Genomic DNA, 26,753 nt, shown 5'->3' with positions numbered 1-26,753 from the left:
ATTAAACTGTTCTTATCTCAACGCATGAGTTTTCTTACTTTACTTTCCCAGTTCTCTCCTCATCCCACCGTAAGTGGGGGGAGTGAGCGAGCGGCCGTGTGGTGTTTAATTGCTGGCTAGGGTTAAACCACGACAATATTTTACCTCTAATTGTCCTGGGCAATAAAATATTCTACTTATTTTAAAAACAACAACAACAACAAATAAATGGGTGCAATCTGAGCAGAAGGAAAGTCAACATGGCTGGTTGGTCTGGCTTCACTCCCTCAGTCTTTCTGGGAAAACAACAACAGAAACAACAAAAACAAAGTACTTTAACCCTTAATTTGAAAAAGGAATGCAAATGGACAACTGTCTGCAATGTCTGTTAACTTGTTCCAGTGTTTAATTACATTCATTGTTAAAAGCATGCCCTTTCTTCCATGCTGTTTTTTGATGTCATCAATAGGTAACCACCGACTTTCAGTCTACCACTATCCTTAGCACCAAAGACCCTTTACTAAATTTTGATTCCCCAGAGGTTCTTACAGAGAGCGATCACCTCAGTTGCTAACCACTTCTTAATTTTACCTGACTACACTGCACTTCTTGAATTTCTCACTGTTAGACTTGTTTCCCAGTTGTTTAAACTTTCGTTCACTCCATTCCTATATACTGAATTATGGAAATAAAGACTGGACACAGCATCCCAGCAATGGTGATTCAGTTGCCTGATATGGAGATAGTCAGCTCATACTTGACAGTTCCTGCTCATACACCCAAGGATTGCACTAGTCCTATTTGTCATAGTATCTCCCAGAGCTCAGATTCAGTAGATCATCATTCTCAGAATTTCTAAGTGGAAATCGGACTTTTTCACTTCAAGGGCTTCTTTCTATGTAGACTTGGTGGTAATGTTTTACAGTGATAAAGTACACTACCACTAGCTGTTACAAGCCTCAGCAAGCAGACTTTCTACCCAGAGACTGCTGTGAGCCAAACAAAATAGGTTATTCCTCTCCCCACACACACCAGTTATGTATATACTACTGATCAAGACCAAGGTGTCTTCAGTTGGCTGGCCTTCTCCCAGATCATGAATTTACTTACCCTGAGACTTGACATCATTTATGGACTTTAGAGCAAACAGTTTTCCTTTCAGTGTATCATATTTGTACTTTTTTTATTTTTAAATACTGGGTGTTTATATGGAGAAAGAGAGGGAGGGGATAAGGGCAAATCAATCCAGGTTGGCTCCAGGATGAAAAAAATATTGCAAAATCAAGCAAATGTAAGTCACAGGACAATCTCAAAGATGCAGTGAGCTGAGTAAAAGAGCTAAAACAGAATAAAAAATAACAGCCCTCATCCATAAGAAGGAAAAGAATTACTATCGATTTTTTAAGCTGAAATTCAAACCAGCACAGGGAAATTTACGGCAAAAATGTAAATGATGACAATTCAATCTATGGCTCATGGTTACTCAGTGAAATTATGCACTCGCTCTTTTCAAGGCTAATGCTAGCAGGACTCAAATGACAACCCGAAGAGAAACTGTTCTGACAGACTATGACACAACTGGCAGCCTCAGGTCATAAAAGGCTCCAAGGACTGAATCCATGTTGACACAGGATTAAAAATTGCTCATTCTTTTAGGGGGCCAAAACTCATATTAGTTAATTGATAACAACATCTACTAGGAACTGGTCTCTTGTGATTATCAAATATATATCTCAATAGGAGTGCTACCAAATATTCCTTTTAGAGGCTATTTACTAAGCCTTAAGTTCTTTTGTGAATTTCTTGATACTGCTGCTCACAACCATTGAGAGACACCAAAACCAGCTCATACTCTACCAGGATGAAGCCCGTAGTTGGTGTGGAGGTTCCTGACCACGTTGTGTAAATTCTGTGCCAGCAGAACTGAAAGAGCTGATCAAAGCAGCAATATATGTGTGGGTACTAGATAACTACTACAGAGTTAACCTGGAGGAACCAAACAATGTAAAGCAGAGGCTCAGATGAAAATAAAGTGAAAAACCAGGGTACTCACTCAGTTTTCTGAACAACAGGGAAGCTTCCAAGTCGTACATAAGCGCTCTGAATTCCATTTTCTTTCATTCCAAAAATCTGTTTCACGCTGAACGAATCCATCAGGTCAAATCCTGTCCATAACGGGATTGTAAATACGAGACATTGTTCAGGCAGTGGGACATGTCTTCAATTGTACTTAGGTAGTTATCTCAGCCCACCAACACAGCACCTCAGAGATTAACCTTGTTCTTGTTGGGAAAAGCCAGAACAAAATTCTGACATGGTCTAATTTTCTTAGTCCAAAAATTCAAAACCAAGCATAAATTCAAACTGTAAAAAGTCCTGGAGAGATTAGAACAGAGTTCTCCAGAAATCAATAGTTATTGTTTGCATTGCCACAACACCCTGAAAATGCTGTATAATTCATTAATCCCTATGTAGAAAAATGCACAAGTGCAGACTGAAACACTTATTCATAGAATCATAGAACCACAGAATCATAGAATGGTTTGGGTTGGAAGGGATCTTCAAAGATCATCTAGTCCCAATCCCCTGCCACAGGCAGGGACATCTTTCACTAGACCAGGTTGCTCAAAACCCCGTCCAACCTGACCTTCAACTCTTCCAATGATGGGGTATCCACAGCTTCTCTAGGCAACCTGTTCCAGTGCCTCACCACCCTCACCATAATTTTTTTTCCTTATCTCCAATCTAAATCTACTCTCTTTCAGTTTACAACTGTTGCCCCTTGTCCCTGTCACTACAGACCTTGGTAAAAAGTCTCTCTCGGTCTTTCTTATAAGCCCTTTTTATATGTTGAAACTCTACAATAACATCTTCCTGGAGCCTTCTCTTCTCCAGGATGAACAACCCCAACTCTCTCACCCTTTCTTCATAGGAGAGATGTTCCAGCCCTCTGATCATTTTCGTGGCCTTCCTCTGGATACAATCAAATAGGTCCATGTCTTTATTGAAAACAGCTAGCCCAAGACACTTGACTACATACACTTTTCAAATAATTTTAATATGACTTAGTCCAATCAACTCTTCATTATCACAAGCTATTAATATTGATTGTAGGCATTTGTGTAAAGCTTCTGATTTTGTTCTGACAAGGCTTATTAGCCCAGGCATAAACCACACATGGGGGTCTATGGAGCTCCAGAGTCAATATGGTCCCAGCCACAATGCACCCATGCTTTTATGACATGAAGTTCCAGCTGCTAAACCCTGCCAGGGACAGCGGGGGGTACAATTGTGCCATGCTCCTGAATGCATCCAGTTCCTGAAGGTGCAGTACTGTGTGGATGCAGCCATCCTGCTTTTAGCTCCAAACCGGCTCCACAGGATGCACATCCAAACTAATAGCTGCTCCCAGAACCAGACACACTGTGGAGTTAGAGGCAAAAACACTGCAAAAGCCAGGTTGAGAGTGACTGAGCAGTGACTGTGTTTTTCTTTTATTTGGGCTATTGCAACCTCTTCTCCCCCTCACACATGCACAATTACATAAATTAACTCCTGCAGGTGTAATTCCAGCACACAAAACTGGTGATAGTATAGTAGCTTATTTTGATAAATTGATTTTAAACTATGGCAGTGTTTTTAACTTTGTTCAGTTAATGAGCTCTGAAAACTTTTATAGGATAAACATTTCTGTGTGGTGAACTTAGGCCCTAAGATTCTTGGGTTTCTTAATTGCCCTCGTGAACCTTTCACAACCCACAGGCTGAAAGCCACTGCAGCACTTGAAAACTACTCCAACAGGAAAAGGCACCCACCTAATGATATTATTCTTCAAATTTAAAAGAATAAATAGGTGCAAAAAAACCTGTGTGGGCCAGTCTTGAGGCAAATCAAGATATGACAGCAGACAGCAAATAAAACATAAAGCTTCCATATGGAGCTTTTTTTTAAAAAAATAGCTTTTTCTGAGGAAATATAATCTTAATTCTTTGCAAAGACAGAAATGGTTGCCTGGTGCCAAGTTGAGGACTTTTCTATTACAGTAACTTTCCAGGTTGTCAACAGCTTTTCCCTCCTGTCCACTCTATTTTCAGCTATTACTGGACATTCAGGAGGGCAAATAAGGCAGTTAAGATGCTCTAGGGCCTCATGGCTCCACCTCATAATCACCTCTGCAACAACTCCAGTGATACACCCTTCTGACATACTGTAATCAGCCACGATTGCAGCTATAAATCATAGCAAATAGAGCCTACCAGAACATGAGAGCTCCCTTCTGGCTATCTCATAAAAAACCAGTATGACCTGTCCATGTAAACCCTCCCATAGCTCATTTCACCATGCAGTACGTATCCTTCATCTACACCATCCACAGAAATGTGAGGAAGGCAGTTGAGGGTTGCTGGTAAGAAGAGACCACACTGAGTGGCAAGGGAAATTGTTAACCATTCGCAGCAGCTGAGCTGCGAATGGTGAAGGCTAAAATGCTGCCCAAGTGATGTCGTAATGTCAAGTCACCAGAGTCCTCAAGCTGTGGAGTATTGCTCATCTCATGGAGCTCATAAAGCTCCATCACTCAAAATACACAAGTGCAAGATACAGTGACATGAACTTCTTGCTAAGTTTTCTCATCATTAGCTCAGACCTAAACTTACTCCCATCTTTCTCTGACAACTCAAGCTAATGTTCACATCATAAGCAACTGTGAAGTGTGCACACTAGCATGCTTTTCCAATGGAAACAAGTTAAGAGTCAGATTTAATCAATCTCTCTTCTTTTTTTGCTGAGAATTCCTAACAACATGCAGTTTAGAGAGCCTAAATAACACCATGAAACATATGCAAGGTTATTAAAACTATTTTGCAAGCAGAACTTGCAGTAATGAAAATAAGTCATGCTCATAACTTAGACTATCTCATTTGCACTCAGGATTGAATAAAGCACACAGGTAAATCATAATAAGATTTTTCTTATTCAGGCTATGGATTGGCAAATTGCAAATTTCTTGATATATTTTTCATTAAAGAATGAATCACGTTTGTTCTTTGAAAAATGTCATGTAGGTCCATGGGAAAGTTAAGCCCTAGATGTGTCAGAGTCCACACTCAAAACCAGCAAATGGTTTTGTTTTAATCACACTATCAATTTGTTCTGTGTCCAATTGAGCTATTGCCTCCACTTTCCTTAGAGGCAGCTATGAAACAAACCAATTCATGTTTACAGAGCACTTCACATGGGGTTCATCTGGTTAAATGTCATCTCTCTAGACAGGGTAGTAACAGAGACTCTCATTCAGTTAGGCACAGACAATCAAATACAGGTGCTTCTAGGGAAAGATTAATCTCATACTAAAACAGATGCCAAAAATGCATGTTTCCCTCCATTAGCTTAGAGAGCTAAGAGAGCTTAGCTTAGAGAGCTTAGGATGCTCAGATTGCATGCTAAACCTCACCTAGTAAAGGGCTATAGCTGGTGAGATAGCCTCCACTCTTAGATACTCCATTGCCAACCAAAGCCCATGAGGTAATGGACACTTCGGTTGCTGAAGGATTTCAAAAGCATTACAGAAAATGTGGCATCGGGCCATACACTAAACAACAAAGAACTGTGCTGAGGATGAGTTGCATCCCACCTAATTTTAGCTGTCTAAAAAGGAGGCATCTGATGTCTGCAGGTTGCCTTGGTTCTCTTGTGGGTCAGCAGAGAGATGTAGGAGTCTCTAAGAAGATGTCTCATCGTGTCTGTCTCGGACCTATCTACAGATAGGCTGAATCAGTATTTGGAAGTGCCTACCTCCTTCCACTCAGCAGAAGGGGAGCCCATACAGACAGTGATTTTCAGACTGCTGAAGCGGGGTGAGATATATTCTACTCATAGGGAATGCTATCCATTTTGTGCAGTGAATGAAACAGAAGTAAAGAGGGAAAAAATGTTAACTAATCACATCCAATTTTTATTTACATTGTCTCATTTGCCATCAGGATTGAATAAAGGTTGCAGATTTTTAAATTCAGCCCAGCAATATCTTATGTTTGTTATCCTGACCATTTAATGTAACAGTTTCCTTAAACAGATACCATTGCATTTCTAAGTGGGAGAAGAAAAAAGCAAATCCAAAATATTGTCATTTGAGCTGACAAATTAGTCAAGGCAGATTGCCCAGCTGGGACTGGAAAGAAGACACATAGGGAAAGTTCTAAATGAATTTGTGTTTTAAATAACTTCTAAGATTATTTCAGCTGAAGGACAATATAGTATTTTTTATTGGTATTAATTTGTCTACTTCATGTGCCTGGAAGTACTTTGGTTTGAGTATGTTCCCTTGTTGACTTCAGGACTGGAACTGGGATTGTGAGGGAGACAGCATGATGCTTTTAATTCAGTCTTGAACTGCAATGTTCACATGAAAAAAAAAGGGGATGCTGTAATCATTTCTCCAAACCTTGAAGAGGAGTTTACACCTGGCACTGTCTGGCTGCTAACGGTGTAGTGGAGACAGCTCACTTGGATCTTTCCCCAAACATCTTCACTTGCCGTTTAGTCTGTCGTACTCAGCATTTCTTAGCTGGAGTGACAGCAGAAATATGGGCCGTCCATTGTTTTTTCCACCACCAAGGAGGGACCACGTTGTGAGTGCCATAGGGAAAATGAGATCCTACACATAGCTCCCCAGTCCTCTCCACAAGTGAAATGGGAAAGAGCATACCTGCCTAAATTAGCAAGGACAAAGCTACTGTTACCCAGTCATTGCACCCCGCTCGAGCACAGGATGAAAGGGTGGGACTTTCCTGTTCTCAGTTGCTTTGGTTTAAAAGGTGTTTTCTTGTGTACCAGGCCAGGTGTGGTTTCCCAGTTGGCTTATAAACTCTTTAATCACTAATGCCATAAATATGGCAATTAATAAGATGAATAATGCTCTTTGATCATAAGCCTCCAACTTCATTATAGCTACTAAAACAATATGGGGCCACTGAAACCCTCTAACATGATTACATCTCCTGAAAAGCAGCACACTCTAGTCCATTAACATTAAAATTAAAATAGTGACCTGAAAGAGAAGCTCAGATTCCTAACAGCATACTTGGCTTGAAAAGCAAATTCTTATGCACTGCTCTGCTGATCAAATCAGCCGAATGTCTCTTTACTTGCGAGTAATAACTGCCTTACAGGAAGCAGCCCATTTTTCCAGAATCAGAACACACACCCAGATCTGCCTGTTACAGGGAAAAGATGGGCCAAACTTGGCACTGGACAATTTCTGTATCGTTTAACTGTAATATGCAACCAGATTCTCTTTTACAGGAAAGATGTCCACACTGCACCCAACCACACCCTAAAGCGTGGCCAAAGGATGATCAAACAGCTCTGTACTTGTCCAGTGGTGCCACGACATTTGTTTCCAGGTAATTATTTCAAGACCAGACTAAAGGGCCATGGTTGGTTGCCCTGAGCATGAGCTGTATTTCTGCCTGGCTCCATTAAGGATCTGATATGGGCAGCTAGTGTGCATATTGAGCTTTTCCTGTCTGTCCTGTGTTCAGGGACAAAAAAAAAAACAAATTAAAACAGCACCCAAACCCAGAAAACCAGAGCAACAAAGGGAAGTTTTAATAGCCAGGAAACACAGCAGTGTGCACATTTGGAAGGTCTTCTCAAAGTCGGAGAGAGCCATTAACAACTTTAGTCTGAAGAAACCTTCTGAGAAAAGTCTCCTGCTTTGCATTCCCAAGGAGACCAAGATAACACCCACAGGGGGAACCACTGGGCTGCTTCTAATTGTGAAAGTTTCTGGTGGGACAACAGCCTCCACAGGGGAATGTGGAAAGCAGGTGAGAAAGGAATTGGGAAAGGCACTGGACATCAGACCCTCAAGTGATGTGTCCAGAATATATGAATTATGGAGGATTTCCAGCCACAAGCACCAATATAAAACAAAGCAGCTTTTGCAGGAAATGCTCCATACTCTGGTCTTGCTTAAACTCTCAGCTGAATAATCAGCCTTGACTATGTATTGATGGAGTATCACCAATAGCCAAGGTCAGGGAGGTTGTCATCAGCTACTGGTTCTCTGAGACTTCTAAAAATAGCAATCTGTATTGCCTGTGATAAAACAGCATCTGTTACTTTTACTAGTCAATGGCAATAAACTTTATGGTAGACTAGAGGAGTATATAAATTCCTAGGAAGAACAGTATCACTTGGGAGTTTTTCACCAAATACAAGAACTTACCAATTTTCTTGCCTAACATTTCTGTGGTTTTGAAAGTTAAGCTTTCATGGATTGCCTGTGCTCACAAGGAAGAGCCTGAGAGCTCACTAGGTCCTGAACATCCCTTTCAATTCCTCCACTATTGTCTGTAAGGCTATTACCACTATAAGGAGCCCTCATTTTTGTTACCTGACTTAGTTACTTTCTGTGTTAATATATACTTCTAAAATAACAGAAAAAAATGTGCTATCATGCCATATTCTGAAGTTAAATAGTGCATTTAACCAGCTATGTCTGGCAATTAGTTACTTGAAATCAGAGCGTAGATGAGGGGTATGATTTTTCTTCTACTGTACCTTTAGCATCCTTATCTTCCAGAATGCTCTAGGCTGAAGACAGCTATTCCTGGACAGCCAAGATGTATCTCAGTTCAGAGCTGGGATAGAAGTAAAAGTGTCCAAACCGTGAAGGGGAGACCTACTAATTTATTCACTGTGTGTTGATGATATTGGTATAGTAGCCATCATCTGCCACAGCATTTTTGCTGTTCCTGACGTTCCTTCCTCCACAGGAAAGGAAATCTGTCAAGAGTTGACAGAACATCAGATAATTAGGGATATTTTTAAGTGGTCACTGAAGTCTCAGTCTCCAAGGCTCTTCCATCGCATTAAAATTACCTACATCCCTATCAGCATATCGCTGCCCCAACCATAGTTCCACCTGGCAACAAGAAGTAGTATTTAGGGGGGGTGAGGTGCACACTGCGGCTATCATCCTTCAACGTCCTAGTCTTTCTGGCGTGCTGGCAGGAGGCAGTCAGAAAGCCCTTTTCCTCTTTCTTGATGACCAGCTGCTTGGGTTGGTGAGCTGTCTATGATGACAACACTGGGGTCAACGTCAAAGCAGCCAGACACTCAATCTTCACATTGTCCCAGCATCCTTGTGGGGCACACAGGTGTCACTTGTTTGCTCGTGGTAATCTAGACAACAGGTAAGATCAGAGTCCTGCAGCTCAGATACTGTTTAGACCTGTCTTATTGTCAATGATTGTAAAAATGGGGTTGAAAGAAAGTCTTTTGCTGGACTAATTTTTTTTAACTCCCTCTGGCTGTTAAAAGTCTTTCCGAAGACTTACAATGGATAAGAATTCTGTCTCCTTGCACTGTTTTATTCCTCTCTAGTTCACCTCTCCAGCAAAGACAGAAAAAGCAGCTTATTTTTTGCCTGGATAATTCAGCCCACATCTAGCACTCCCAGCTCAACAGTTTGATGCAGCATCATCATCCAGCAGTGGTTATCTGACTTATTCCTAAAGCATTAAGGACTGCACCTGTGGAGGAACAAACCAGAGAGATTTACTGGCTGCCTACAAGCCCTGCCTGAAGTAGTGTGGTGACTAAAGGGGTTGCACAAGTCATTAAAAAAATTAATTTGCTATATTTTACAAGCAGCTTGCAAGGGAATTTTGGAACTCTAAAATTTTCCAAAGTCTATAGATTAAAGGGCCTCAAGAGTGTTTTAAAGAGGTTCTTGCTATTAACCTATTGCCCTTTTTTTCCACAGATGTTACAGTTGGGATTTAAGCAGCACTTCATGCTGGTCTGACTTTCTTCTCACCAGATCTGCCGGACTTCAGTGAGGACAGCAGCTAAGAGCTTAAGCTAATAATGAAGCTTTTTTGAAGCACACAAACAGCTTTTACACCAGCATGAAGAAGGTGTCTTCCAGCAAGCCTACTCCCTTCTAGGTGATACTCCATAAGGTGGCTTAGAGGACCCTTTAGATGGTCTCAGTTTTATAACAATAATAAACCAGATTTACCCCTGATACACGATGCCACTACTCAAGTTCTTGGTTTACTGATCCTGGTTTGCTTCCTCTGCATCACAACACGTGGGAGGAGACGCAATTTCTACTTTTCCTTGGCCCCAGCAAAGCAGCAAGCCACGAGAGTCCCATGCAGATCACAAAAAGCTCCAGCACCAATCCTCATTTGGGATTATGAGAAGCAGAAACCTTGCTTGAGGAATATAACAGAGTTATACCTCAAAAAGGAGCAAGCTTCGGCAGGCGGTGAGGCAGGTGAGCAGGCAATGGCCAGGTTGAACTACGGGGCCACTCTGTTTCGGAAAGATCAGTCAAAAACAGGGGACAGATACAGCACTTGGTAGCCTTACACAGGAAAGGAAAGATAACACTTCAGGAAAGATAAAAGGGATATAAAACCAATGAGAAAATTAGGCCAAAGAGACAGTATGAGAGAGGTCAAAACCATAACCAAAGAAGTGAACACAGAGTTAGAGTCATCCCACCTGCTGGAAAGAGCTGTTGTAATCTAACCCCCAGCCTGTTGTAAGAACAGGAAATAAATACATGTCTAGAGCGGCTGCCTCTGAGGCAGCACCTTTCAACGCCTGATCCCATGTTAATAACACACCACTTTATGTGATGCATTGTCCTCTTGATCTACAACAGTCCACTCATTCTCTCTTACCCGTTTGCCTCTCAGTTTTCGGACAGTTGGAAGTGGCATATTGAACGACACTGAAAGCTTGTTTTTGACACTGAACTCTTTGCCTCATTACTGAAGGCTTTTCTGTGTTGAAGTCATTCTCCATTTTCTCAGTGATGGACATTTGGCATAGTGCCACAGTCCCTCTTTCAGCTCCTTTCCTGCTCCAGTGATTTACAAGATTAAACAGGGGTTCATTATTCCTTTGATGTCCTTGTATGCCAGATAGGTTTGCACCAGCTGAACTTACCAGGACTATTTGTATTAGGTTCTGATTTTAATTAGTTCCTCTATTTTGAAGTCCTCTTTTGAGTTCCTCGGGCGCTAAGGTGCTCTGTGTTCCTCTGGAAAGTCATAAAATGGCATAGCTGCAAACCCACCTCTTGGGTCAGCAGTGCGGAGGGGAGGATTCTACATTTCTTTGAATAAAAGTTTTGTTGGCAGCACGGTGCACCCAAGAGGAGTCTATGCATATGGCTGAGAAAAAGTTACAGCAGATAAGTGTTTATGAGAGCAGAGTGGCAAGACCGATGAATTCAGCATAACCAGCAACAATTCCTACTGCTTGCTTGTATAAGAGGCGAGAATTATTTTCAGGGTAAGAAAATGTATTTGAGGAAAAACACCTTATGAAGACATAGCCTGCTAGGGTATCCTTATAGAGCTACTATCTGGGCTATAGGAAAACCCCACCAACATATTGTTCATGAAAATAAAAATATCCCCATTAATTTTAGGTGCTATGAGCAGGGCCTAACATGAAAGCAGGTAGGTACTGCTCTCTACGAGACTGTGGTGGTTGCTTTATGCCAGCTGATTAGTACAAAACAGATTAGATCTACAGGTAAACCAAAACCTGGCCACAGCTGTCATCAGAGACCATTCACATCAGACAGACTGATTTAACTCCAAGTGTTCGGAGGAGTTTATTGAAATGATATATGTGCCTTCTTCCTATCATGTGTGCACAATGGCCAAAAAGCTTGCACTGATGAAGAATCTATGGGATGGTTTCTCCAGGCCCCTCTTTTGCAGCAATCTCTTTCTGAAGTAGAATTAATCTCAAATATTTGGACCAAGAAATTTCTGGAAGTACCTCATCGTTAGCCAATCTATTAGTCTTTTTATAGCCAAAGGACTGGTTGCTCCTTGGGCTATGAATAGTCAAAAATCAAATTTATTTCCTTTTCATCAACATCAAATGCACTGGAATAAGAAAAAATCCTGGCTTGTTTAACTTCTGGAGAAGCAAATGCTACAAGTATTTATAAAAAGCCTTTAAGGATAGCTTTATTTTTTTTTTTTTTTAACATGCAGGTAGATCTGAATACTTCATGTGCACATTCCTGTGCACGGTTAACCCTTGATAAGTCTTTTATGTGAATGCAGAAGTCAGAATTTGCCACTGCTGGGATTCAGACCAGAGAAAGGCTTTCACAGGAACTGCTCAGCTGTTACCAGTTTTCTTCCTGCAGTAGCAGGTTCTAAAGTAATTTCAGTGTTCGTCCTCCATGTTTCCTGATGTCTTTGAGCAGCTCAGCCAGGCTACCTGCTCCAGCACAGATCTGATGCCTATCATCGGCCAGATCATTCACAGTGCCAGAAGTCTACTGAGATCCATGATGTTGGGTAATAGCTACATCTCTGCCCATATTAGGAAAAATATTAATTTAAAACATGGGGTTTTTATTCAAAGAAATGAACCCAGTTCTGTCGGTGACTGCGTGGTTATGCGTACTCTGCAGGATGCTTGAGTGTTTCCAGGCTCCTAATCCAGATGCACACTTTGGTGGCACCCTACCCCCTGTTGGGGTGACTGTACACTTCCACTTCCCAATTCTTTAGTTTCTGTAGAAGGGAAATTCCTTGGTACATAAGCCCAAAAGAAACCACCACAGGTCCCCACGCTGGATAATTGGGGGATCTGGACACCCAGCATGCCACAGTGCATATCTAATGCATAGGTTAGTGTTAGCCCATAGGACTGCAGTGGCTACACTTAGAAGTCACAGATGACTTATTGGTAATTATTTGCCTGCTTGACCTAGTTTTCTTGGAGTTACTGGGTCTTAAAATGTCCTTGAACAGGGGTGAATCACTTGGAACCTCTGAAAAACTTCAAAGATCTTTTAAGTGCTATGATCTAGACTATAACGTTAAGATGAGCTATTGCACAGTACATAGACTCCTGGAAAACAAAACTAAAAGGGACTTGCTAAGGTCACCCGCACTGAAGGTATCCCACCTATGAGCCCAGAGGACAAGTCCACCCCACAGCACAAGTCCATCCAACTCACAGGAGGCTGAAATGACTCTTGGGACTACAGGTACAGGCCAGCTGCTTCTTTCCCTATATACTTCTCATGGATATTCAGCAGCTGTAGCCAGATGTATGTGTCTCAGGAACCAGGTTTCAAATTCAGCTCTCTAGATCCTTAAAGAATGGAGAACATTAGCACTCAAGGCAGTCCTAATCACTCTTTATGAAATTTTGTATGGGGAACTTCCTAGGGCAAGTGTGGGGGGAGGAGGAAATAGGAAGCCCTTAATCCTTTCCCCATTATCTTTGCCTAGTGAGGGGTCACTGAAAAATGTGACAGCAAAGTGGCTATGCCATGGCACAGCAAAACTTCACCCCTCTGCCCCATCTCCCGTCCACATCGTAGGTGTATCCAGTCCTGCCCGTACAGGTATAACACTGAGGATGGAGAGGAGAGTGGCTGGTGTCCGCATGAATCAGCTTCACCTTCACTGTATATGTGCAGTCTTTGCTGGTGACCACCGAGTCTGTGCATCTACTGTCTGAAGACAGTGATCCGTTACAAATCTCTGCAGCTATTCATGGATTTTCCACTTGCCTCTCAGGGGCTTCCCAAGGAGGCTGTGAGAGGGACAATACGGACTGCCAAGTGCAAAGGGAGGGCAAAATGCCCATCACACAGGCACCACAAAAACGCTTTTGTCCCCCGGAGGACATCGGTCTAATGTGCTCGTTCTGCAGGTTCAACAGCCTGGACACTCCAATTTCCTCCTGCTACCACGTGTTTTAGTGGGCAAATATAAATAGTCCCAGGGATATTATAATTAGCTGGTGAGTCACTGGCATCTCTGGAATGCGAACCCTGTGCTGCAAACCGCAGGACACTGGAGACATGCTGACAGTTAAATCCAGCCACTGCAGTCTATAATTGTAGGGTACTAGTTTTACAACCAGTGCCTCTATCGTAAAATGCCGAAACATCCTTTATAGAGCTACAGAAAAACACAGAGGTCATAAATATGCTGGCATTTTGCTCATTTGCGCATGGAGGTTTCCGAGATGGGGAAGACAGTTAGAGGCTGAGGTCAGTCTGTGGTGCAACCCATAATGCAATTTCTGCTGTTCTTCATACACAACAGCCTTTGTGACTACTTAAGAGTTAGAGTCAGGGCTTTTATGTTCCTGCCTTGCCCCATTAACACCATCCAATGTGGCTTGTATGGGATGTATAATGTGATGTAGTGGTTGGAAGTATCGCTCCCCAGGGTTAATTTCTCTTAGCACTTATGGAAATCATTGCAGGTCTTCCTTCTGTGGCAGATTCCCTCTGAAAAGAGCAGTCAGTATCTGTTAAGGAGTATTGTCTCCTCTGGTGGATAATGCTCAGCCCATTTTTAATTCTAGGGATCATCCAGATTTCTGCAGCCAAACCCCATGTCCTGCAGGTCTAGTTTAAAGTACAAATAATTCAAATGTGAAGTTTTAAAACCTCAAGAAGTATAATTCATTTTCAATAACTTTCATGTGTTGTTTTGATGCAATATAATCATTCATAAAAATACACAAGGGCACATCTTCAGGGTGCAAAATGTTATCATTGTGTTTTCCTGCCTGGTCATGATTAATAGTAGGCCATGATCCTTTGTTAAATGCTGATGGAACCAAAATGACAATTCAGCAATGTAAGAGACAGTAAGTATTACAACTGGGGTTTTATTTTGAATACTTCAGGGCAGATGAGTTAAACTCTCTTTTGTCTTAATTTCTCTACTTGATAAAAAAACCAACATGGTACCCATAAGGATGCTGTAAGAACTTTTTTTAAAGTATCATTAAGCATTGCTTCAAAATATCAGACTTTCTGGAGGAGAAACAGTTTATCCTGGTATTCTAACCAGATTTCTCGCTTTCTCTCAAAACTCCCTGTGTGATTTCTAATGCATACAGCAATGTTTATATTCTGAATTTACGTGTTATGAACTGTTAAGCAGATGCCACTTCACTTCACTGCCAAAATTTGTATCAGTAAAGCTGCCTATATATTCTTACCTCATGCAATCCTATTTCACTTTGGCAGCCCTTACTGAATGCTAGAGCTAGTGATTTTTTATTTAAATGCTATGATACCAGAGGGTCACAGAGTACAATCCTCTGCTGAGAGGACTCATGACTGTCCATCACTGTTTATTTGCCTCCATTACTACTATTTCACCGCTTGTTCCAGTACTTCATATCTCCGACAGTTTGAAACCTTCTTCTAATGTCTTGAATGTATCTCTTAAACAGTTGATACCTATTTCTTATTATACTCTTTGTCCTTTAGCTTGAGTGATTCCCCTATCTTCCTTCTGCTATTGCTCTGATCTATTTGCAGAAAGCAATAGTATCTCCCCTTTCCACCTGCACACTGCAAGATTAACCAAACCCAGTTGCTTAATCGCCTGTTTGAAAATAGTCTCTCTGGCTCCTGAACACACTAATAGGTCCTCAAGGCTGAATCCATCTTTTCTGAGCTAAGGAGGTCTGAGCACACTTTTCTAGATAAGCAGTAACCAAAGCCCTGTCCACTCGCATGAATTCTTCCTTATCTCTACAAGACCTACTTTACCTTGTCCAATAATGTCCTTTGCCTTTTTCCCCAGCTGTACAGCACTGTGACTTACTGCTGACTAAGACACCATCAGTTTCCAGAGTATGAGTTTATAGCACAAAGTCCTGTTATTGATCCATAAATGCCATAACAGACCTTTTAAACTAGTAGTCCCAAGTCAGTTGGAAAAACTCCCAGGTTTTTGAGGCCAATCAGTTCCTCCTTCAAGGATATTCCGATCCCAATCTATATAGTGGTAACTCAGAGAGAAGATCAGACCTAAAACTGGACCCTGAGGAGGTCCATCTATGTCTGCCCTCTGGCTTGTTATTCTCTTTCCTAGAAACTTCATCATTATCTCCCACAAACGAGTTTCTGGCTCCCTTTACAACTTTTATTAATCTCTTCCCTTTTTCATTTTAGCAGTGATTTTCAATACAGTACTCAACAAATGCTTGCTGAAGTCCAGATAGATGAGATTTACTTAGTTCTGTTTGTCTAAAGAAAAAAAATCACCTGTCTCTTAAAAGAAAAATATCAGTTTAGGCTGTTGGCATTCTTCCAGGTCATAATGTGCTTTTTGATGTACTTATTCACTTGGAGTCATCCTCCCCATCCCTACTCTCAGCCTCTGACTTAACAAAATCCCATGCAACTTCCACCTCTCAGTCACACTACTTGTTCCCTTCATCTCTCAAAGTCTGTCCTTTTATAGCTCATTTTATGATTTAACTTCTATTTTTACTTCTACTAATCCAGAGTGACTCAATTCACATTCACTTAACTGCAGACACAGACTTAAAGGTAGCAGGTCATGCTATAGCTCGTATGCAGGTAGGGTATACAAGAAAGGGCTGGCATTAGTGATGTTCTATGTGAAAGAATTGGCTGTGCCATCTGCTCGTGCATTTCACCCGATAAAAATATAAGGAAAAAAAAATCCCCAGAAAGACTTTTGTCCCTCTTACCTGCAGTTCTGATGTCTTGTCCCTGTCTGAGAGAGGGAAGAGGTGTTTAATCTGAGAAGCCTCTTACTACCATCTTCCCTGTCCCCAAAATGAAATTTACTGCAGCTTCCATTCTATGGGCTGCACTTTGTGTTCATCTAGAAACAAGCTTGTGCAAGATGGAGAGTTCTGTGTTAGGAGCCTGCTGGGCAAGGATCAATTTTGCTTGTCATTAAGTGGAGCACAAGATACAGGTGTTAACTTCAAATCCATGAACATATGAGGACCTGTGTAGCAGAGGAACAGCCAGCCCCCAGTGCTGTCACCAGTGAATCCACAGAAATTCCAGAGCTGAAATGCTCTGACAAGTGTGAGGGAGCAGGAGGCAGGCTGCTTCTCAAAACTGAAGTGCAGTCCTCTTTGGGGCAGCGTAGAAAATCCTTTCAGCCTTTCAGCAACCACTAACAGCACAACTCATCCTTTTGGAAGAGGAAACACGCCATACTAAGCCAACAGAAATTTTCCAGTTACTTCAGCTGGGAGAAGGCAATGATTTTCTGTTGGATTTGGACCCAAGGGTCCACAATCTTCAGAAAATGCTATAGAGTATGTAAGGAGTACATAAGAAGTGGATCAGCATTTTGGTCCTATACCGATCCATCTCCAGCAGCACAATGACCTTTAGCAGACCCACATTATCCATTCAACTTTTTCCAGAGAAGAGGCAAACAATTTCCTAATCACCAGGAACAGGAGAAGAAAGAAATCATTGTTGTCACACCACGTAAGAGCAATCAGGGACCTTCTACAAATCCTCTCGTATTGGTGAAGAAGGGCCAGGCACGTCACTTCAATCAAATAATATAACAATCTTGTCATTAAGTCACTGCATGGCATGGTGAATGATTACTCTTTACAGTGAACAGAGGTTCTCTAGGTCAAATAAATGTCAGCCCTATGCTATCAGTCTAACCAGGGAACAGACATGTTGCGATAAAGGAAATTCTGATTAGGTATTAGGGGGAAACAAAAAAAATCAGTGTGACAGTGACCAAACTGGAAGAGATGCCCAGAGGACCTGTGGAATGCCCATCTTTGGGGATACTCACAACTCATCTGTACGAGGCCCTGAACAACCTGTCCTAACTTCAAAGTGGACCTAACTTTGAAGTAGGCGCTGCTTTGAGTAGGAAGTTGGACCAGATGATTTCCATAGGGCCCTTCCAACATGAAATAGTCTTCAGATCTAAGACTGCAAAGTCATTTTTTAAGTTAAAATGTTGAATATTGACTTGCAGTCTAGAAGAAAGTGGGATTTGAAGATAAAAAGAAAAATAAGTCAAAAACTTTACAGAAGAGCTTAAGTATATACATATATAAATATATAGGCATATCTGTATCCACACCTCACTCTAGGTGCACCAGACCTGAAGTGGGATGCTTGTCCTTTATACTGCTCGACAGAATATATATATTTTTGAAGTCACATAAAAGCATAGAGCCTATTAAATAGCACATGAATTAAAATTCCACTCAGATAAACACAGATTAGACATAGACAGCCATTTGCAACATCTTCTGGAAAGGATCACACGGAAGATGATCATCTGGGGAGGGTCACAATCCTCCTACTCATTCTGAGCAGCAGCTTCCACTGCGAATAGGTTCATTCAGAATCAGTAGGGCTATTTGCTGAATGCAGCCCAGTGACTGGAGGACTGTCAGAACAGATTGATGCAAGACCCAGCAAAAGACAGCAGTTGAAAATGGGTGTTTGGGGATTAAGAGTTTGGGTCTAAAGATCAAAAAAGATGTTAGCACCCAGCATTATCAAAGGCTTAGATGTAATCAGACTGCAGCCAAAATAAGCTGCCTACAGACAGCACGGTCGGAACTGATATTTTGTGCAGGCAGTGAAAATCCCCCGATGACGAAACTCTGAGCGAGTAGCAGAGCTGTCAAACCTTGACCATTTCTACTCATAATCAAGCTGCAGAAGAGCCTCCGGCCTCCCACTGCAATGACTTACGTTCTTGGGTCGGTTACAGATATTCCCAGTACATCCTTGATGGGCAGGTTTTCTCTGCCAACAGCCCAAAGTCTTGGGGGGCTAGAAAAGAGGTGCAGCCCATGCATTTATCTGACAGATTAAGTCCTTCAGCTGGCTGGAAAGATATATAAGAACTCACAGAAAAGCAGAGCTGTCACCAGACTGGCTCTCCTCGTGATTTTTCACCAGCGTTTCAGAAAAGATGATTCTTCTTGGGACTTGTTAACTTTTCTTTCTTTTTTTCTTATATGCACATATATAAGCATTTTTTCCGTGGCAATTACCATTGTGCTTGGATGTTCCATAACAATCACAGATCAAAAAAAAGACATTAAAACTCACCAAACATGGAGTGGTGAAAAAAAAGTCATCTCCAAGACTAGATAGACATTCCTCTATCTACTACATTAAGCTCCACTGGCTCTTTAATTTGCTGTCATATCAAAAGAAAGCTCATGATTAATTTGCTGTCGACTGTCAACAGATAACTCTTTTCCAGCCCTGCAGTTTCTAACGTACTTCTCCACCATCAAATAGGTGTTGGATTAAGAAAATGCCAACTAGGAATGCTGTAATGGGTCAGAACACCACACTAGAAATGTACAGTTATACTATATCAATTCCCAGATGTACAGCACAAAAGTGTCTCTTTACCTGGAATCTCATCAGTCTCTCCATTGGTGTGTTTGAATCGATCTCCTTCCACATGGACATTTGGACACAGAACGTCTGGAAAGCAAAAGAACCAGTGTAAAATTATTACACATCATTTTGGACGCTATGATACTAACAAAAGCTGATCTCTTGGCTTGTGTCCAACACTTGCACATAGTCCCATGCAATAATTCTGGTTACCTCTCTCTCTATGCCCTAAATACCCCTCCCCTGTCCTATCCCCTAACCACACGCTGGGCAAGAGACCCAATACACTGTGTCTAGTTTTGAGCCACTCTTTGCTGACCGGCCAGCCAAGAAGCCAAACAGAATAGATGATCTGAGCCTTTCCCTCAGCTAGGACATCACTCTGTTTTCTTCTCTTTCACTAGTCTGTAAATCTACATGACAGTCACAAAAACTTGAGAAAATTCAAAATATTATTCCACTCCCAGTTCTGTTGGAAGGGAGTTTCTGAAGGCCCAGCTGACATTGGGGTGCTGCCCAAATTTTTCAGAAAGGACAGCTCCTACTCAGAAAAACCTCAAACCTAAAGTGCAAAGACAGGAAAGGGAATCCAGAGAACAGAACGATGAAGTGACTTTAGTCACACCAAGGTCCCAACGCAGGCCAGTGTCAGAGGCAAAAAATGAAGCCCACTCTCCTATATCTTGCTGTATTACTTGTGATTCTCCAGTTAATGCTCCTCCAGGACCATGACTATGTAAGTGTCTGCTCCTTGAGTTTGTCCAAGCAGAAAAAAGCATTAAATGTGACTAAAACTTTGAAGAATATTCACCCCTACAAAAAGGTTTTTAAAAAGTCATGAAAATACCCAGCCTTTGTCAGCCATTTCTTATGCTCCTAATTAGTGTCAACACAATCGCAGGTAAATGCTTTTCTGCAGAGAACTGTCTACCTAGCCATCTCTTTCCTGCCATATCTTTGAAGTAACAATTTATGCTTTGTTTTTCCAGATTGATAGGTAATTGCACACTTGTAAACAACGGGGACAGGTAGCTCAAGCAATCAGTTTAATGAGAATATAGAAATGAACCTCTGACTTTTCACCGCTTGCACAGCCCCACATTTATGACCTTTCTCTGATTTAAAGAACAGCCAGGTGAGGACAGCCAACTCCCGTTCCTTCATTTGCCCCGTTGTACACATGCTAATACGCACATCCTCTGCAGTTGCAATACTTATCTTGACACATGTGGTATTTAGCATCATCTCCACCTGGTGTTTAGTACGTTATTCCTTCAGTATCATTAATTGTTGTGTTTGTAAAGAGCAGCAAGGGCCAACTGCTCCCTAAGGGATGGGGAGCCAGGAGCTGGGGGTGACCCAAGCCCAGATAATGCCCTCACCAATGGGGCACAATCTCACAGGGGTCTCTGAAGACTTTCTACAGCAGGCATACCTTGAATTGTGTGTGAGGCTACATCCAAAATCACGAGACAAAACACGAATTTTCTGAGGACATTGCCAGCAGGCCCTATACCTCTCCTCCTGCTTCCTGACTCTCAGTAAAAAATCCAATATTCCACAATGTTGCGTTAAGCCTAGCAATGAAATCAGATTATTTTTCCTGCTTTATTGTGCTAATGAATTTACGCTCCAGATTATCAGCTGCAGATGTGGCACGTCTCAGCTCAGTGGAAAGAAAGGGGACTGTAAAAGCCATTGCCAGAAGCCCCAACAGCCAACGCAGCAATCAAAATCAGTCGAACACATTCAGCCACCCCTTTGCCGCAGCAGTGAGGGAGGCCGGAGCGTGGGTAAATGTACATGCAAGTGTGTGTTACCCAGGGATTTCAGATTTTCTCTGGACCATCTTTAAGACTGCTGCTTCTATAGATAAAATTCAGAGTAGTCACTTTTTTTTTTTCACCACCACAACCAATACTGATTGATGCACAGGGTCACTTCATGTAGATTTTAGCCAGAGGTCCCTTGTGCTCCCTGATGCCTGTTGTTTGAAAGCCAGGATACTTCACTCAAACCTGCCTATGTCTTAACATTAGGCAGGTGAAACCATGTAGTAGGTTCCCCTCCACTCCCAAGACAATAGGGAACCTCTCCTCTTCTAAGAGAACTTTAAAAGTTGAAAAACTTTTAAACCATTAAGACTTGCAAGAGCCAAAGTTAGGCCACCTCTATTCCCATTCAAAACTAAGCAGTCCTGACAAAAGATTTGCTTAAAAGTGTCAAAATGTGGAGATGTTATACTGATGCTTTGAATTTTGTTTTTGCTAACAACAAATGCTCTTTTGGTTACAGGCACTGAGTCAGTGCAATAAACAGCACCTCTGAGTCCCAGTCTCAGAACTGGAAGATGTATGGCTATGCAGTAAAATAAGCAACATAAGAAATCAAAATGAGCAAAACTCCCCCAAATAAAGAAAAAACAAATGGAAGGCATGAATAAAATCACAAAAATGTCATTCACCTCTGCTGCCCAGGACTGGTGCAGAGAGATACACAAGGAAGACTAAAACATCTCAGACACAGCAGTGTACTTCTTCATGCAACAGGGAGGTAATGTCTGAATTATAGATATCTAAATTATCACTTCAATCTTTAATTTTCAATCTTTAATGACATCGCACACTCTGCACCAGGTCCAATTAGAAAGAACCATGGCTTCCTAGCAGGGAAGCATGAGCTAGCAAAATCTTCCTGGTTTTAGCTCTTATTTTGGAACCAGGACTATACAGCAAACTCATGCGCTTGGCCTTGGTGCAGAACTGTCTTGCCACAAAAAATAGAAATGCCAATGTTAATAAAATGATTCCCTTCTTCCAGTCCTGTCCTTTAAATCTCTTATAACCTCTTAAAGAACTATGGCCTCACTTTGGCCTTCATTTTACAAATGTCCTGTGCTCCTTTCGGCTTCTCCTTTCCTGTCTGCATCTAAGGCACAAGCATAAACAGTCCACAAGGGAAAGAAAACAATTGCAATGCTCACTTTCCAGCTACAGAATAATTCACAGAGGCACAAAAGAGGTTAGTGCTTTACCATCCAAGTTAGCAGCACGGCTACTTGTGTCCAGAGGAGCAGTATGCCAGACTGACAGCACATCAATTAGTCCCAACCAGCGACCAATTGCTACACCCAGGGGTGCATTGATAGGAAAGGCGAGACAAAAGCTGTTCCTCTCCTGTGGAGACTTTCTGTGAGATCCTTGACAGAGGTGAACATTTTAACATCAGAGGGTTTATGCCTATTCTTTCTGCTACTCCCAGGTCAAACTTTGAGCAAACGCTCGCGGTGCTTAGATTTGCAGCAATGAGCATCAACGGAAATGGCAGAAAGAGTAGTAAAATCTGCATTGCAGCTACACCTCTACTAGTTTATAAACATTTACAGATTTGCAAAGAAGATATAACTGACTGACCTGAGCTTTTAGCCACTGGTCCTTGTTACGTCCTCTCTAGCCATGTCATTCAAATCTATATGAGCTTGCAGTTGCTTTTAAATACATATTATTTAAAACTACTTCCTTATCCTCAACTTTACGTAATATTCTGTCAATCCTTTGCTTTATCCACAAATTTTATCAGCAAAGATTTTCCATTTATGTCCATGCAGTTCATGGAAATTTTTAATAGCACCAGAACTGCTATTCCCTTTTACAGTTGCACTAGAAATGATGACTTTCCACTGACACCTGCTACATGAGATCAGTCAGCTCTTAATCCATTGTAGAGTGTTACTTTTTAATGCAAATGTAATTCAATAAGCAATAGCAATGCCTAAGAACAAATGTATTATATCTAGGTAGTTACCATATCAACCAAGATGTAAGTCTCCACAGAAAGAAATTAGTTTTGTTAGAGATGACCTCTTTCTCATAAAATTATAATCCTTGAATAGGAATACCTGATAATTCCCATTCTGTAATGCTTTATTCACTGGTTCAACATCATTTATTGTTTTTTTGTGAGTGAGATGGGGCAAACTGGTCTCTAGCTATACATAGGAATAATGTTTCATTTTTTAATAGTGATACATTATCATCATTTCAAAGCCCCATTATTAGTGTTCTACTAAAGCTATATGTTTTCCCAGGTATCTTTCTTCTCTTTTACTGTTGTTATGCTCTAGTAGTCCAAACGTGCCGAAGGCGACTGTGTTTTATTAGGATGGCTGGTGAACTTCTCCTAGAGTCACTTGCTTCTTACAACCAGAAGGTCCACCCAGGGTGTCACCTGAAACATCATCTCCTTCCTCTGGAGACAGACTCCTCAGCAGATGACTTACTCAATGCAGGATAACCATTTCATTCTTGTAGCCTCCTTTTTCACTCTTTTTCCACACATCTCCAAATTGTTTAGAATTGTTTGTGGATCCCACATCAGTGAGAAAACAGAGAATCCAGTTCAGCCTCACACAAGCCTTGGTGCTGACTCAAGGACAACAGTTTTCTACCTGCCTTGCTTCTGGGTTGATCTTTACAGATAACCACAGGCACATAGAACCGGCAGGAGGTGAGGGTGTCACATCCAGTACTCTGTTTTTCCACCCTGATCCCTGTCCTCCCTCACTCCAACCTACAAGGTCCTCTGCAACAAAGGGACATCTGATAAGATGTCTGCTGCAGGAGCTGCTTAAGTACAAATGAGTAACAACAGAAAATATCAGGAAATAATATTGTAGTTGTAGTGACCATTGAATCTCCAAGAGAAACGGACACTGTATACCTTTGAAAGAGGCATTCAATCGTTTCCAAGCACTGGGGACATTTGCTTATGGAAAACGTATCCTGAATGCTTTCAAAAGATGCTCACACATCTCGTAGTGACAGCGCGCCTGGTAGAGTATTATTGGTTTTGATGAAAGAAGATAGTTAGGACTGGCATTTACAAAGCTTAGCTTTCGCATAGAAAGACTACTCTCCCTAGATTTCCTTTACACCTCTCTATGAGATTTCCTCTAATACCCCTGGTTATTTAGAGAAGTGGTGATTTAGAGAAGAAACACAGACAGAAACACTTAAAATTACCCCAAAGAGCTTTGTATTTTCCAGCAAGAATACACTTTCAGGAGATGCCCTTGGTCACAGTCAGACTTCATTTCAGAGGGAACACACCAAGAATTGATGCAATACATTGGGCACTGAGAAACTCTTACCTAATCTGAGCTATCTTAGCATCCTCTACAGCTGTCTTGAACATCATTTTTAGGATGGGATGCACCACTCTCCCTCTTCAGTGAATAGTGACAGAACTTGAGTATGTCGTTTGCGATAGATGCTTTACTTTAAAGCAGGTAAAGTTAAGTGAGGCAACTCCCATCATAAATACGCTTAAGAATCTGAAGGATATGGGGCTCTCTGTTCTGCCTCGTATGACCGTGAAAACCTCCTCTGAATCCTGCTCAGCACTGAACAAGCTGACTTGGTTTGTATGAGCTTCTTGTTCAAGGAAGCGCAATGTAGTTTTCTGAAAGTGATCTAACTGCAGGTAACACCCTTTTCTGTAAGGAAATCATGCTGAGATCTGCTTGATGATAATGAGTGATTTAAGCCTCACTTTTACATATCATCCTTTAGAATATTCCCTATGAAAAAATCCCAAAGCTGTCAAATATTTTAAAGTTAAAAGAGACAGCACGTCTTACAAAGTACATGCACTGTAAGAGTCATGTCAGAAGAGCATGTCAGCTCAGGAACTTTCACTAGTGTTAAATTAACATTAATAACATATTGATATGAAACTGTAATAGTGGGGCTGTGATTTTGGAAAAGAACAATGTGAATGATCTGATAGTTTAAGTCTCTTTGCCTCCAAGCCATTTCAAAAGAAAGTCAAGGACAAGGAATAGAAAAAGGGAAAAGCGAAAGAGAAAGAGAAAAGAGCAGAGAGAGGCGGGGGGGGGGAGAGGGAGAGAGAAGGAAGGAAGGAAAGAAGGAAGGAAAGAAGGAAGGAAAGAAAGAAAAAGAAAAAAAAGAAAGAAAGAAAGAAGAAAGAAAGAAAAGAAAAATTAAAGAGAGGAGAGGAGAGGAGAGAAGATAGAGAGGAAAAGGAGAAGAGGAAAGGGAAAGGGAAAAGCAAAGGCAAAGGTAAAGGCAAAGGCAGGGCAAAAAGGGCTAGTTTGACAGACAATGATTCATTTAGGGTTTATAAACATAAAAAAAAAAAGAAATTATTTTGCACAGTAGTGGGCTATTAAATCTGCCAAACTCTCCCTTGAAACCGAAGCGAGACGGATTGAAAGCATAAGGCACTTTTTCCTTTCTGACATTTCCTTTTCCCACCTCTGGACTTATATGAGCAGGTCATGAGGCTCTCCCCCCGCTGAGAACCCCAGATCCAGCCTGTGCGTCTGTCTGCCTCGGGGCTGAGCTGGAACTCAGGCAACGCGCGGGGGAACTGCACAGCCTGCAGTGCTGCGGGAGCTCACACCGATGGGCCCTGGTGTTCCCCCCCTCGCCCCACAAGTTTATGAATCTCCATTTCCATCTGTACCATAGGAATAATTATTGGAAGAACTGCCTTCTCTATGAGGCCAATCTGAGTAGCTGTTTCCTAAAACTCCCTTTTGAAGGCAACTCCCTCACTTAGAAAGTTTGGTTGAAGTCATGGCATCATGTCTGTTATGGTGATCCCTGGCCAGGAATGGTGTGATCTTGCTGTCCCTTAGGGCTTTCTATGGAGAAACCTTCCCTGTAAAGTGCTAAACACAAACCCCAGTTGCCAGCGCTCCATCCCTTTGTCCTTAGGACTCTGCTTAAACAGTTTCTTCATTTTCATTTTTATTCTTTCAAAAATAAGTAAGCCCTCAGCTGCCAAGGGCTCCTCCAGGGACTTGTGTATAATGAATGCTGAACACGTGTAGCTGTCAAGTTACACAAGAATATAGTGGAGAGGTGAGAACAGAAACACAAGAAGGTTAAAGCAAACATTATTTATTGCCATGTTTTTTTTTTTCTCAGCAAACCAAGAATTTTAGGGTTGCAGAATCTCAGTAGCACCCAGTGCATTGCCAGAGATTCAGCTACTCTCTGCATCTCCATCATTTTTCCATTCCATTAACAGAAAGTCCCCACTTTCTGTTAAAAAAACGTTATATTCCCAACCTAAACATTTGAGTTGTTTCATCCTCTGACACCAATCTTTAGCCCACCACAAATTCTATCCATGGATAAGGAAATAGTCTGGCAAATGCAGGCCTCATTAAATGCTGTCTCCAAAAAATTTTAAACCAGAATTCAAAATATTTGCAAGGAATAACTGTTCTTTAGCCACCGTCCAAAGATGAATTCTGGATCTTGTGTGCTTTCCAGAGCTAAACAATAATAAGAGAGATTTGGGGGATTTGGTTTGGGGGTGTGGGGGCACCTGCATAGAGGAAGCTTCATTTTTTCTGTAATAGTTTCTATTGCAGATTTTTTCTACATTGAAACAAATTTTCCCATTGAAGCCTACACTTACAGGGGAAGGGCCTGGTGAGACAATTTTTCTTAAAGTTAAGAAGATTTCATGAAAGTAGTTTCTCAGAGGAGCTTTCCCAGACCCCATTAGCTCTGCTCTTCAATTACTTAGA

General features: G+C 41.5%; 1 protein-coding gene across 1 annotated transcript in view; it reads right to left on the bottom strand.

The window, feature by feature from the left end:
* Positions 1–26,753, bottom strand: part of COL22A1 (collagen type XXII alpha 1 chain) — a 213,554-nt gene that overhangs the window by 150,920 nt on the left and 35,881 nt on the right. Inside the window, exons 3-4 of the mRNA XM_075141117.1 lie at positions 19,202–19,276; positions 2,033–2,144 (exon numbers count right to left, since the gene is read on the bottom strand). Of these exons, the coding sequence (XP_074997218.1) occupies positions 2,033–2,144; positions 19,202–19,276 (187 nt within the window). The remainder of the gene's footprint in view (positions 1–2,032; positions 2,145–19,201; positions 19,277–26,753) is intronic.

Source organism: Calonectris borealis, chromosome 2, assembly GCF_964195595.1.
Source record: "Calonectris borealis chromosome 2, bCalBor7.hap1.2, whole genome shotgun sequence".
Lineage (NCBI taxonomy): Eukaryota > Metazoa > Chordata > Aves > Procellariiformes > Procellariidae > Calonectris > Calonectris borealis.
This window is presented reverse-complemented; position numbering and strand designations above follow the sequence as displayed.